This window comes from Protopterus annectens, chromosome 2.part1 (genome assembly GCF_019279795.1).
Source record: "Protopterus annectens isolate FY-2018-M chromosome 2.part1, PAN1.0, whole genome shotgun sequence".
Lineage (NCBI taxonomy): Eukaryota > Metazoa > Chordata > Ceratodontiformes > Protopteridae > Protopterus > Protopterus annectens.
The window spans coordinates 512,719,698-512,734,734 of record NC_056729.1 but is presented as its reverse complement, the minus strand read 5'-3'; the positions used below and the strand labels follow the sequence as shown (position 1 = coordinate 512,734,734).

General features: G+C 44.8%; 1 protein-coding gene across 1 annotated transcript in view; it reads left to right on the top strand.

Moving 5' to 3' along the window:
- TACC3 (transforming acidic coiled-coil containing protein 3) overlaps window positions 1-15,037 on the top strand; it is a 1,197,606-nt gene that overhangs the window by 829,595 nt on the left and 352,974 nt on the right. Inside the window, exon 10 of the mRNA XM_044063460.1 lies at window positions 10,577-10,620. Within this exon, the coding sequence (XP_043919395.1) occupies window positions 10,577-10,620 (44 nt within the window). The remainder of the gene's footprint in view (window positions 1-10,576; window positions 10,621-15,037) is intronic.

Below are 15,037 nucleotides of genomic sequence, written 5' to 3'. Positions count from 1 at the left end.
CTTCGGTGAGGGCAGGGGCCAGTCCTTTCGTAAACAGGCCCAATGACCTACCTTTTCAGCTGCCAGAGCCTTCTTGTCTGGCAGCACCTTTGGGAGGAAGGTTGGCGCTCTTCAAAGAAAATTGGAGTTTAATTACCCAGGACAGATGGGTATTGGATATTATACACCAAGGTTACAAGTTTTATTTCCATACCTTGCCTCCTTTCACAGGCATGCCAGACGTTCCTCCTCAGCAAAGAATAGAGGCTCACAAACAAATTTCTCTGCTGCTTCAAATAGGGGCCATACAGCCGGTCCCTCTGCCAGAAGTGGGCCTAGGATTTTATTCTCGCCTGTTCCTAGTACCAAAGAAGGGGAACACATGGAGACCAATTTTGGATTTATCTATCCTCAACACTTATCTGGACATTCCCAAGTTCAAAATGTTGACGTTACAACAGCTTTTACCTCTGCTGGGCAAAGATCACTGGATGGTGACTCTGGATCTCAAGGAGGCTTACCTTCATGTTCCTATCAGGCTAAGTTGCAGGAAGTATCTGTGTTTTCGAGCTGGGACTTCTCATTATCAGTTCTCTGCATTGCCCTTTGGCTTATCTACTGCGCCCAGAGTGTTCACGAAGGTTTTGGCTCCAGTAATAGCTTTCTTCAGGCTAAAAGGAATACAGATCTATCCTTATTTGGACGATTGCCTGATTCTGGCCCAAGGAAGGGACGAACTTCTTCATCATTTGCAATATGTGATAGCAGTGCTAAGATGCCTGGGGTATTCTGTGAACGAAATAAAGTCCAGTCTAGTACCCTCTCAGGACATGTGCTTTCTGGGTGTGAGACTGAATACAGCATCCCAGATGGCCTTTTGACCCCGGACAAACAAAAGAATCTTTCCCTTTACTTCCATCAATTGTCTCATCAGTCCAGGCTGACTGCAAGGACAGTCCTTCAAGCCTTGGGGTTCATGGCATCTTGTATTCTGGTGCTTCCCAATGCCAAACTGCATATGAGGAAGCTACAATGGTATCTCAAAAATGTATGGACACAGCACTGCCAAGATATGGACACTGTCATTCAGATAATACCTTGCATTCAAAAGGAATTTTTGTGGTGGGCTCAGGAATGTCACCTAAACAAGGGGACTCTCTGTGACCCGGCCAGAGGCGAGTCAGATTCTAACGACAGATGCCTCAGACAAAGCTTGGGGAGCTCATCTAAATGGAAAGTGGATACAAGACACGTGGCCTGCCAGACTACAACATCTACATATCAACTTGAAGGAGATGTTAGCAGTCCAATTTGCATTAATAGCTTTCAAGGATTTACTTCTTCCAGGGCAGGTGTTGGTTCTAACAGACAACACAACTGTCATGTGGTACATCAACAAGCAAGGGGGAACACATTCTTATCCTCTATGCAGACAAGCAATGATTTTGTGGGAGACTGCTCTCAGTTTACAGCTAAATCTTCAGGCAAGGTTTCTGCCGGGAGCACAGAACTCCTTAGCAGATGTGTTGAGCAGACGAATTATGGATCCCCACGAGTGGAAATTGGATCCTCATGTGTTTCAGAAATTGACAGTGTCATGGGGAACTCCAGACATAGATCTGTTCGCTTCTCCACTAAACTACCAGCTGCCAAAGTTTTGCACAAAAAGGTTTCATCCCACAGCTTGGAAAGTGGATGCTCCTTCTGTCAATTGAAGCAATCTTCATGTGTATGCCTTTCCACCTCTGCCTCTCCTCCCAAAGGTACTCCTAAAGGTCAGACAGAACAAGCCAAAGATGATTTTAATAGCTCCAGATTGGCCTCGACAGCACTGGTACCCATTACTGAGAAGTCTGGTACGGGAGCCTCCATGGCCTTTGCCTTCGATTCCACACCTGCTGTCTCAGGAGAACAGTCATTTACTCAATGTCAAACTTCACTCTCTTCACCTAACAGCCTGGCATATTCTGTTTTAAACCCTGGAGGGTCTCAGCTTTCACAGCAAGTTTTGAATGTTATTTTGGAGGCCAGAAGGCCTAGTACAAGGAAAGTGTACGCAGATAAATGGAAGAGATTTTTATTTTGGAGTGCAGCAAAGGAATTTGATGTTTCTAAGCCTAATTTAAGTGTGGCTCTTCAATATCTGGTTGAGTTACTGGACAAAGGTTTGTCCTTCTCTTCTATTAAGGTTCATGCTGCAGCAATTTCTGCTCACTATGACTGTGACCCACCATTGTTTTCTCATCCTTTGTTTAAGCAATTCCTTAGAGGGGCAAAGAATATAAGACCCCCACGTAGAGCTCCTACTCCTGCTTGGGATCTCAATTTTGTGTTGGAGAAACTTACTCTACAACCTTTTGAGCCTGCAGCTACTGCCGAGTTGAAATATTTATCATGGAAGACTGCTTTTTTGTTGGCCATTACCTCTGCGAGAAGGGTTTCTGAATTACAGGCCCTTATGGCGGTTGAGCCTTTCTTAATTTTCCATAAGGATAGGGTATCTTTACGTACTAATCCTTCCTTTATGCCTAAAGTGGTTTCTAGTGTGGCTTTAAACCAAACTATTCATTTGCCTACTTTTTATGCAAGCCCCCAAAATAAAGGGGAAAAGATTTTGCACACCTTGGATATACACAGGCAGTTGCGATATTATTTAAGCAGAACTAAAGGGTTCAGGCAGTCTCAGCAGTTATTTGTTTCATTTGCTTTGGGTTGTCAGGGCAAGCCTGTGTCAAAACAAACTATTTCTAAGTGGATTGGGTTTTGTATTGCTTTCTGTTATTCCCATCATGGTAAGGAGATTCCAGCTGGGATTAGGCCTCATTCCACTAGGGCTACTGCCACTTCTACAGCTTTTTTAAGGGGGGTGGCAACTAAAGATATTTTGGAGGCAGCTACTTGGAGTTCAGTGCATACTTTCTCTAAGCATTACCACCTTCCACTTTACTCTAAATCTAGGGCTGGTTTTGCCACTGCAATTTTACAGGGCATTTTGGCAGCTCCTACTGCTTTATAGTTTTGCCATCCTCCCTTACCTCTGCTTTGGGATTCTACCCAAGTGTAAGGACTGCAGCAATGTGAGATGAAGAACATAGTACAGTTTTGTACCTACCATAAATGTAGATGTTCAAGATCCACATTGCTGCAGTCCAATTTACCCTCCCTCCTTCCCCTCTGTAGTTAGAGGCGGTTGTGTGGTTTGGGTTGTGAATATTGTGGATATTGTATATATTGTACATATGATTAGTGCAAGGGTGGTTGGTTGTTTTTTGCTGTCTTTTGGTTTTGACCTTTCTGTTTAGGGTCTTCTGACATCTGGGGCAAGAAAAGACTGAGGATATGACGTTGGTCATGCGCATTTGTACCCTGACGTCCTGATGTCAGTCTTAAGCGCCTTGACCGACGTCAGCCTAATACTTTGATATTCGGGCCGACCGAGGACAGCGGACTACCCAAGTGTAAGGACTGCAGCAATGTGGATCTTCGAACATCTTCATTTATGGTAGGTACAAAACTGTACTTTTCCCGCCTTCCTAGTCAGACGTGCCAAGCCTTCTCTCTCAAAGCTAAGTGTAGAAATTTGTGTAACTTTTCTCTCAATACTTTTAGTGATTTTTCGCTAATTTTCTTCTCTCGTCTATCGACTTGTTCTGTTCCCTACCCTGTCCCTTTGGTAGTTACCTTTATAATATCATTGGTACTGTCCCTCTCTTCTATCTTTGGTAGGCCCTCTTCTTACCACTTGTGGCATTTCTAGGTACCATTGTTGGTACTCTTCTCTTTCTTTCAATATATAAATATATAAATTATATATATAACAAAAAAAAATTGTTTAACTCTGCTGCTGCTGTTTTTTTTTCTTGACTGTTAGATTAGTGTCATTATATCAGAAAAAGCTAAATTGGGGGTTAAGCGGTGCGATAAGTGTGGGCTTAAGATGCCAAACTCAGACGGTCATGCTCCGTGCGTTTGGGTGTTGACCATATAAATGTCTTGTGTGATATCTGCTCCAGTTTCAGTAATCGCACTCTAGCTGAGCGCAAAAACAACTTGATTTTGAAAGGTTTGATGAAAACGCCTTTTTTGGAGGTTCTCTCTGGGATGGAGGTGGTCTCACCACCTCCTAAGACTAAAAAACACAAAGAGAAATTGAGTCACTCTGTTCCTGTATCTCCATCTGTTTCGGAACAGAGTCTACACCGAGCTTCTCTTGGCACCAGGCTTTGTCTCTTCTCCCTCAGTGCCACCTCTGATTTTAACTTCTATTATGGTACCAGCTTCTGCACCATAGTCTTTGGTGCCGTCCTTGGTTTTGACACCAGCTTTGACTACCATACCTACTTCGGCACCATCCCCGGCCACTGCTGATAGCTTATACGGCTCCACAGACCATGACCCTGTCTGTTCCAAAGGTTGAACACCTTCCCAGAACCCGATATTCTCCAACTTGCGATTCGTTTTCTGGGCACCAATTTAGCCCCATTTCTTGAAAGACCTGACTGCTTCAGCAGACTCCTACAGATCCACCAGGAGCCTTTCAGAACAAGATGTAGTGCGGGTTGTAGACCAGCTTCTGGCAGCTAGAGGATTACCCACCCCTGCTAGGTCTTCCGTCCCCCTTGGAACGGAACCTTTCACGGCATATTCACCAGTATATCCTCCTCCGACCTCTTCCCAGGCCTCAGAGACTTCGGTACCGATGACCACCCCGGTGCATACTATCTTGGCACCGACTGCAGAGGTTCCCCTGTCAGTATGGATTACTCTTGGGGCATCGACTTTGTTGGAACCAGTGCACTCTTGGAGCAGTGTTTGGACCGTCGGCACCGTGGTTCCTAGTTTGGCACCTATTTTTTTGCTGGCAGCATCTGTCCACAACTCCGCCGACAGCTACCAGTGCTCTCGGAGCTTCTCACCTGGCAGCGGGCTCCTAAGGGTGGGGTGTGACCCTGATTCCGAGGTTGTCATCCTCTGTTCTGGGCTCCCATCTCTCCTTGGGTGGGCCTGCTTTCCAGGTGATGGAGAGGGTCCTTGCCTCAACAGGCTTGCAGTCAGCACCAATGGCATCAACACCAGAACCCCCCTCTAGCATGCAGCTGTCCCAACCTCCTACTCTAGGATCCTGGACACGGGAACTGCAAGACCTTCCCTTGCAGGGAACTCTTTCTCCGGAGTCATCCTCAGAAGATCCCACTGGGGAGCCACCCCAGAAGAAACGGTGCAAGAGGAAGCGCCTTGATTCCCCTGAGGAATCTATCACTGAGGACACCAACTGCGATGGAGAAGGGTCACCCCAGTCTCCCCCAGAAGACATCTCATTTGGAGACGTTCTCGAAATCTTCAAGCAGAGGGGAGACTGGAAGTTCTCTAACCCTTCGAAGGAATATGTGTTCTTGCAGGCCTTCCGGAACCGGCTGTCTACTTCTTGGGTGACCCCCACCTGCGGATGAGCTTGTAAAGCTGATCGTGCAGCATGCCTGGATGGCCCCGGACAACGTAGAACCTGTCCCCCGGAGGCAGGGCAAAATTTTATCCACCCCCCGAAGACCAGCCCAATTGGTCCAAGCAGTTGATAGTTGATTTCATGGTTGTGGCGGTGACCATAAAGAGGGAACTGACAGAAGATAGTTCCACTGTTCATTCCCCGAACAGGGAGTCCCAGGCTATGGACAGACTGTGGAAGCGGACCTACGCTTCAGCGACCTTTGCTATTCGATCGCTGAATTATCTGGCACACTTCACTCGCCTCCAAAGAGACCTAATTTCTGAAATGTCTACCTCTTTGGTGAGGGTACTGCCTGATGAGGTGTGTGACACTGTCGACTCGCAGCTAGCTACCCTGGAATCTATCTCGAACTCCTCAATATGCTTGATATCTCACCACCGAGGGGGCAGCTCGAGCAGCCGCATTAGGCATCATCATGAGACTGCATGCTTGGATAAGTTTGTGTGATTTCGTAGACCTCTTTAAATCTTCCTTCGTCAATGCGCCTGTCGATGAATCTTCACTCTTTGGTCCCAAAGTACGAGACACTATCACGAAGTGAGAAAGACTGAAAGACCTTGTCTGCTGTGGGCATATGTTTTCCACCCCCCACCCCCAGAGGTCCAGAGGGGAGGGAAATTGTGGTTCAAAAAATCCTGAGGGTCTTTGCGTGACATTTGTGGTGAGCAATACTTCTGGGGCAGAGGGGTCAACTCATTTGGAAGACGTTCCTTTCAGGACAGAGGGGGGTCCATGTAACCAGGGCGCTAGAGATTCCTTCTCCGGCCGACCCTACCAGTGCTTCTGATCAGTGTCCCGATTGATTTCCTCTGGAAGCAGTCAGGGGGTCGTTTTTCTCAGCACCTACAAGCCTGGCAACTTATCACTACTGATGCATGGGTGCAGAGAATAATATCTAGAGGCTACCATATCCCATTCGATCTTACTCCCAGACCCGTCAAACAAATTCCTGATCCACTCAATCAGTGGGAGGTAGCAGCCTTAGAAATCGAAAAGCTGCTAAGAAAGAGTCATCCAGCCAGTCCCACCAGACCAGAGAGGATCCGGTTTTTACTCTAGGTTCTTTTTAGTGCCAAAAAGGACAGGGGACTGGAGACCAATCCTGGGTCTCAGCCCACTGAACAAATTTATAAAACCTCAAAAATTCCGGATGGTCATGGTACAGTCTATCCTCCCCTTTCTATGGAAGGACAACTGGATGTGCTCTATAGATCTTCAGGATGTGTATTACTACATAAGATGGACCAGCGCTCCCGGAGATTTTGCTGCTTCCGGCTGGGAGCCCATCACTACCAGTTCAGGGTACTGCCATTCGGTCTCTCAACAGCCCCCCCCCCCCAAGTGTTCACCAAATGTATGGCAGTTGTAGTAGGTCATCTTCGACAACAAGGATTCCAGGTGTTTCCATATCTACATGATTGGCTCCTTACCGCCACGACTAGGAATCTTCTCATCCACAGCATCTCTTACACTCAAGGCCTTGTTCTTCGCTTAGGGATTATGATCAACAAGGAAAAATCTCAAATGTCCCCAACAAAAACTCTGGAATTTACTGGAGAGATCTTCAACGCAACATCCTGTCAAGTTTCCCTTCCTCCTCACAGGCTCTCAAAAACAAGAAGCCAGGTTCAAGTACTCAGACAACTTTTGTACCAGCACGCCTTGTACTTCAATGTCTGGGGTCTGCGGCAGCAACCTCTTAGTTCCACTGGCAAGGTTGCACATGAGACTAGTACAGTGGCTCCTTTCATCACAATGGTCTATCTTAATCCATCCTCTCGACCACTTGATAAGCCTTACAAATCTTTGCAAGAAAGAAATGCTTTAGTGGATGAAGCCAGAATCAAATCTTTGGTGTCAACGGTTCTGCTTTCCCCTGCCTAGGCCACAGTGACCATGGACGCTTCCCTGCTAGGGTTGGGGGGGGGGTATTTTGAGGGAAAGACAGTCCAAGGCACATTGTCCCCATGGAGGCCAATTTGCACTTAAATGTCCTGGATTTGAGGGCAGTTCTCTTAGCGTTGCAAGCGTTCCATACATCCCTCCCTTCCAGGAATTGCAATGCAGTCGGACAACATGTCAGTCTTCTGGTATATAAACAAACAAGACAGAACCAGGTCTTTCCCCCTGTGTCAAGAAGCCATGAGAATTTGGCAGTGGGTGGTAGCTTCCAACTACTTTCTTATAGCAACGCACATTCCCGGGAGTTCCAGTCTTATTGCAGAGAATTTGAGCATGAACATCCTGATGCCTAACGAGTGGTCTCCCAGTCCTGTAATAGCGAATCAGATCTTCCGCCGTTTGGGCAGGCCTTGCTGTGACCTGTTTGCTTCCCCTTTAAACAACAAATGTAGAAGCTACTTTGCCTTGACCCCCCCCCCCCCTCAGGGGGGAGTCACCGAGGGATGCTCTGACACACGACTGGCCCCTGTGTCTGCTGTGTATGCTTTTTCCCCATTTCCCCTCATCCCGAAATTCTTCCATGAAGCTCAAAGGTTGAGAAGCAAAGTGATCCTTATTGGCCCCGTCAAGTCTGGTTTCCTTTCTAATGGCCTCATCTGATTCACAGCCCATGGATTTTGGATCAATACCAAGGTCTGCTGTCTCACCCTCAGGGACTGATTTCACCTCAATCTCCACAGCCTCAAGCTCACAGCTTGGTTTCTCCACTTCCGATGATTTCCAGGCTACCTGATATTTCATCTCCTGTCCATGAGATTCTTTTGGCTTCACATAAACCTTCCACCTGGAAAATTTATTCTAGTAAGTGGGCTAGGTTCTCTACATGGGCCAAAGATCATGACATAGACCCTTTCTCTATGCCTATTCAGAAGATCCTACAGTACCTTACTACTCTTCTACATGTAGGAACTTCAGCATAGACAATTACTGTACATTTAGCAGCTATCGCAAATTTTCACAATGGATTCAATAATTATTCTGTTATGTCACACCGTCTGTGCAAAACTTTCTTGAAAGGAGTATTCTGTGTTAAACCTCCTGTCAAGCCCCTCATAGAGCCACGGGACTTTGGTGCTTCAGTCATTAAAAAGCCCTCCTTTCGAACCCTCTAATTCATGTGATATAAAATTTTTGTCTTGGTAGACTCTACTTCTAGTAGGTCCTACCTCAGCGAGAAGAGTATCCGAGTTGCAGGCCTTGAGTGTCAAGAGACCTTACTTGATTTTCCACAGGGATAGTGTGTCCCTACGTACTGACCCATACTTCTTGCCCAAGGTCATTTCTGGATTTTCAATTAACCAATCATTTCTGGATTTTCAGTTAAACAGTCTATTGACCTGCCAGTTTTCTTTCCTCAACATTCAAATAGAGGGGAGTATCTTTTGCATACCCTTGTTTTTCATAGGCAACTTCGTTTTTACTTTGACAGAACTAAATTTTTCAGAAAAACGGATCAATGTTTTGTTGGCTTTGTGGGACCCAGATTGGGTAAACCTGTCTCCAAAGTGACTCTCTTCCTGGCTTAGAAACGTCATTGCTTTCATCTACCATCAGAAGAAACTGTCTTTACCTTCCAGAGTAAAGGCTCATTCCACTAGATCGATGGCCACTTCTGTGGCTTTTCATTCCAGAGCCTCTATGGATGATGTCTGTGGAGCAGCTACTTGAGCAAGACCTCATACCTTTATCACTCATTATAAATTGGATTTGGCCTCCAGGGGACAAGTATCTTTTGGTTCTATGGTGCTCAGGAATATCCTTCCTTATGGCCACCCAGGACTCAAGTAGCTGGGGACTCGGTCCTATCAGTAGGGAATGAATAACTATTTACAACAAAGAAGTTATGTCTTACTATAGCGTTCCATCTGTGTTGTAGATCTTTTTTCATTACTTCCTGGCCTCCTTCCCCCTGTCTGGACTCCTGGTGGACTTTTGGATCTCCTGGTTACGGTATTTGTTCAGACAGATCCTCTTACTGTCTCCTTTATTATCTCTAATATGAGGGCAGGCAAACTTGATCTGAAGCGACCAAGAGGAGCCTTATGGGTAGGTCTTAGCTGAGAGTTTTTGGCTGGCTCAAGCTTGGAAACGGCCGTGTTGGTTCCGAGGACAGAACTGAAGTCCTATCAGTAATGAATGAATAAAGCTCTACAACACAGATGGGATGTTATGGTAAGATACAACTTCTTTTTATCAAAGTGGTTGACAAATTGCATTTCCTTTGTCTATACTAAATTGGGCATTTCTCTTGCACATCCCTTGAAAGTGCACTCCACTAGATCCATGGCTACTTCCGCAGTTTTTAAATCAAGAATGTCCATGGATGATACATGTGTAGCAGCAACTTGGGCTACTCCCATACCTTTGTCACTCATTACAAGTTGAATCTCATCTCCAGAGGTATGGCATCATTTGGCTCTATGGTACTCTGGGATATCCTTCCTTGAGTCCACCCTGCACACATGTAGCTAGGGATGCTGTGCCACTTGAGGATAGAATGAAGATTGACAACATCAGATAAAGAAGTTGTGTACTACCATAGGATTCAATCTGTATTCTCTATCTTCATTCTTCCTCAGCTCCTTTCCCATCAACCCGCATCCTATGGCTTCTGGAGGAACGCATATTTACAGGGTCTTGATATACTTATTTTTGTATATGACTTCTGGATATGGCTTTTCTGTGACTGTTAATCTTCCTACTCTAATGCAGCAGTAAACAAAATCTGAGGTAATTTGATGCATTGTGGCTAAGCGAGTAGCTCGAGAGAATTGATGGCTGTGAGCTTTAGCAATGTCCGTGTCAGATCAGACGTTTCAGATTGGAGCCCACTTGTTGAGGAAGAACGAAGATTGTTTTGATAAGTACATAACCTTTGTGCTTGCGCCTTACTTATGCCGTTTTTTTTTAGTGCAGTCATTTTACTTTCCAGTGCCCCTTGGTAGAAGTGGTTGGTGAGTGGTAGGTTGAGTACACAATCTGTAAAAGCTAACCACGTTTTTCATCTTTGCAGATGCATTCATATGAAAAGTAAGATTAGATTCTTGTTGCATTTTCTACATTATTAATATTGAAGCATGTTGTGACATTTCTGTTGTATTAATTTTATGCACATTTTCTTATGTACAGAAAAATTGTTGCAGAGTATGAAGGCACCATAACTCAAATGATGGGTAAGTGATGAAACAGAATAGAGTGTACTTAATCTGCCATAGCAGCTGTTCTGAATTTAATTTGAATTTGCAGTGTTTCCCAATACAATGCCACTACTAGAAGGCAAAATTAGTTTAATAATACGTTTTCTTTTTTTCACCTGCCCTATTGACCATCAAGCTTGTCTCCCCCTTTATCAGCTGACTTGTTCACTTCCCTGCGGGGTGAGTGCCCTATGAGCCCCTTCATCTGTTGTAGGAATGAGCTGCAGAGAAATAACAGTTATCTTTCTCTGAGACAATGGGTTTTATACTTAACCCCTTCAGCTCATGCATAGTAATGCGTCACATTGTTTATCTTGCAGTCTTTCAGAGATGGTGAGTTATGTATATCCTCAAGATGCCCTACCTCATTCCTTTAGTCAGTACTCGCTTGAGGACTAGTGTCTCCTGGGGATTGTACCATGGGAACATGCTTTAGGACACATTTCATCATTTTCACCCCTCACCAACAACTCCAGCATCGGGGCTACTGATGAAACCTAGACTTTGGTAAGGCCATGTTGAATGTTTTTGTGTAAAGCTGTTCCTTATATTGTCTTTGTTTAACATTTTTTGAATATTAGAAGAAATCTTGGGAGCCAGAGGGTTAAACATTTTGAGGATTTGGATACACTGAAAGGCAGCATTGTGTCTGTATGTGCTAATAGAAATGACAGCTGCATCTTCAAATAATTTTTCCAGTTTTTCCTACCCATCTGAGAAGTGCAACTGTTGTGCTGTGCTGGTTGTGTTCTGTTATAAAAGTATCTTCCTTAAAGAAGCCCGTATCTTGTATATTAACTGGAAATTTTTCTATCCACTGAAACTGCTTGCAGTTTTCTTCCTGAGAGTTTACAGTGCCAGCAGTTTAACCAGTGATCTGATGTCAATTTTCATTCTACCCTCAACTGACTGGACTGGCTCTGATCTGACTCTGCCATTACTAAAGCTCTTGGCCACCACGAAGCTCCTGAGCTCCTCCATTACCCATAATGCACCAACAGGCAACATAGCTCTGATCTCGTTTGCCTTTTTTCATGAAAAGACATGGTCAACCTCGGCTCTCGAGTTTTTCTATTTCCCTTTTTATTACTCCTTTACTCTTTTTACACTATGTAACATTTGTCTACCATCAGTAGTTGTCTTTCCTTGTTTTCTGCTATTGTTCCACTCTAGTGTAGTCTTCATTACAATTACTGGTTATTTCCCTTTTTTATTTTATTCTCTCAAAAGTTTAATTTTTCTTTCTGTCTTCTTTCTTCTTGCCTTTGTCTGAAAAAGACCTTCGATTTTAAAAAGTGTAGGCATAAATTGCCACTTTCAGATGCCTATGTGTTGTGTGTTTACTGCTTGGGTCCACATGTCCAAGAGGCTTGTTTGTAAAAATTTCAATCTTGGAGAAGTAGCCGATGGGAAGAATAAATTAATATTAAAGGGATTGCATCTGTCACCCTTTGGAGAAGCTATTTCTGGGGCTCAGTCCCCCAAAACAAACCCTTAAGAGCCTCTGAGCAAGTCTGAAACCCCCTACTTCCTAACTCCATCTTTGGAGTCACCAGAGAAAAGCCAAGACCGAATCTGAAACAATTTCAGATCCAGTGTTCTTCGGATTAGACGAATAAAACAGATCCAAGTTCTTAGGATCTGGCAGAAAAATCACTGTGCCAAGTTCTTCGGATCCCGTAGATCCTACCTAGGACAAAATATTCACTAACTTTGGATCCAGTACCTTCCAGTGTTCCCTCCTTTTTGGAAAGATGTCGTTCAGGTCATCGTCCCTTACCTAATCTCATTTTTCCAGGAGTTTGACAGGAAGATGTGGACAGAATGATGAGGTTCCTCTTGACGCAGATACAGGTGGATGTTCTTCTGGCTCCTACCACCTTGGATCAGGAAGCCCATCCATCTGCCACACCACAACTACTTGCTCCTTCTTTGATCCGTAAAGTTGTTTGAGTCCTTGGATTCAAACCTTCTGGGTCTGTCCTGTTCTAATCAGAAGACACCTTTATCTTTGGTCAAAGCTTTGTCTGAGTGTACTGGCACCGTCATCTCCAGATCCATATGACATCCTGAGCCGAAGCTGCCTTGTCTGGTCTGAGACATTCGAGTCTTCGAGGTTTTCTGAGCAGTCTCTGCCCCTTTGAGCTATGACATTGGATAGCTCTGCTCTGCCTTCTCAGGGAGATTGCTTTTGGGGCAGGAGGAGACAGCGGTCCAGAAGCCTGCCTTCTCACAGCCGATAGAGCTATATGCCTTCAATGTAGTGGAGAGTATTCTCTACTCTGACAGGATGGACAGATCCAACCCTCTTGTATCTCCAGTCTGGTTCCCATATAGGTTCATAGGTGTTTACTAGGCTAATGACCACAAGGGCCTTTTCAAGCCTAGGCATGCGTCCCAAATCTCCAACAAGTTCGGATCCCCTTGATAACTGTTAAGCATGAGCCTGGGAGATGAACCATTTACAGGTTGCCTCTGTCCATTAGAGACATAGATGAAAAAGTGGATGAATTTCCAATTTCTCATCCAATTGTCCAATTTGCACTTGAATTGGGTTAGGGAGGAATTGTGCTTCACATGGATGGGGAGCCTGTTCCATAGATGGGGTAGTCTTTGAGAAGCATACCCATCTCTTCAGCAGATCCTATTTGTATCACAGGCAAGGTTTAAGTCTTTAGAATGGGTAATTCTGGAGCTATTTGTTTTGTGAATATGCAGGAGGTCCATCGGAGTGGGGTCTGGCATAGATCTCCCCTCAAAAGCCTGTAGGAGGCAGAATACAGGGATAGGGCCTTGAGACAGTCTGCATAGGGCATATTACTTACGCCCTGTATTCTTTTAGTGAGGAGCCTCTGTGGACATTCCAGTTGTTGGACATGCCTGGTTAGGTACATACCAAAGGGGGCATTGTACTCAATGATAGGTCTGATAAATGCAGAATACAGTGGAACAATGACTTTCTTGGACTTGGATATGCCATACCTTTGTTTATAAGTTGCGCAACATAGAATGATTTCCTCACCACTGTAGACGCATGATAATCAAAGACTAGATTATTATCTGTGGGTGTCCTAAGTCCCTGACTACTTGGGTCACCTCTAATGGGTCTGTTGTAGAATATAGTTATCAGGGATGGATGACTTCCCAAGGGATACTATTATGCATTTCTTGGCATTTTAGTTTTAGTCCATGGCTCTGACACCAGTTGTTTCTATGTCAACCCTTCCTGGAGAACATTTGTATCGGTGTGAGATTCATTGACGGCTCCTAATTTACAATCCTTTGCAAATTTAGTCAGCCAGAGACCACTGACATTGGCCTTGATTTCTGAGAAGTATATGCCAAAAAGGAGCTGTCAAAGCACCCATCCCTGAGGGACTCCACTTGCGACTGGCCTCTTTGTAGAGAAGGACTGCCTAATTCTAACTTCCTGGATCCTGTCTGTGAGCCAGGTGGCTATCCACTGGGTGACATACGGGTTTGTACCCAACCTCTTCAGTTTGTCAACAATACTTGAGTGGGGTATTGTCAAATCCCTTGGCCAGGTCACGGTAGATGGTGTGAATGAAGTTTCCCTCATCCATTGCTTTGGTGACCTTATCGAAGAAATCCACCGAGTTGAGTTAGGCATGCTCTGCCCTTGACAAAGCCAAACTGGGTAGAGTCCCATGTCGGGAGGTTTATTATATCTCTGTTGATCATCTCAATGATGATTCTTTCCATGGGTTTACATATAAGACTAGTGACACATATGGGTCTGTGGTTTCCAGGATCTGTATATGGCCCACCTTTGTGCAGAGGGATAATTGTTGCCTTTCTCCATTCATGAGGCGCAAAGCCTGTTTGGAGGCTACAGTTAAATAGTAATTCCAGAGGCCCTGATAGGTCGTGTTTCATGCTATTTAGAAGGCATCCTGGGTTAATGTCTTGGCCCATTGATGCTGTGTTCTTGGTCTTAGAGCATTAAGAATCTGTTCCCTAGTGATAGTAGGGGGAGTTGTATTTGATTATCTTTCCTAAGGGAAGGTTGAGGAGGAGGGAGAGGCGAAGTTGGAGCTGAATTTATCAGCCAAAAGGTTTGCTTTATCTTATGGCTCAGTATAGGTGGCTCCATTTACAATGAGCTGTGCACACAATTGTGTGCATTGCCTTTGAGGTTGTGGATATAACTAAAGAATTTTTTGTGGTTGTCCTTAGTCTGGGAGGCCAAATTTGCCTTTGGTAGACTGTCTTCTGAAATTTTAGTTTGTGAGTGCTTTTATCCTGCTGGGTGCTGCACCTCCTCCTTTTTGCCAAGATTCTCTTTCTCCTGTTATACAGCTGATTGATTTTATGATTCCACTAGGGTGGCTTGTTTGAGTTAGTTCTGTACTTCTTTCTGGTTAGTATAGCT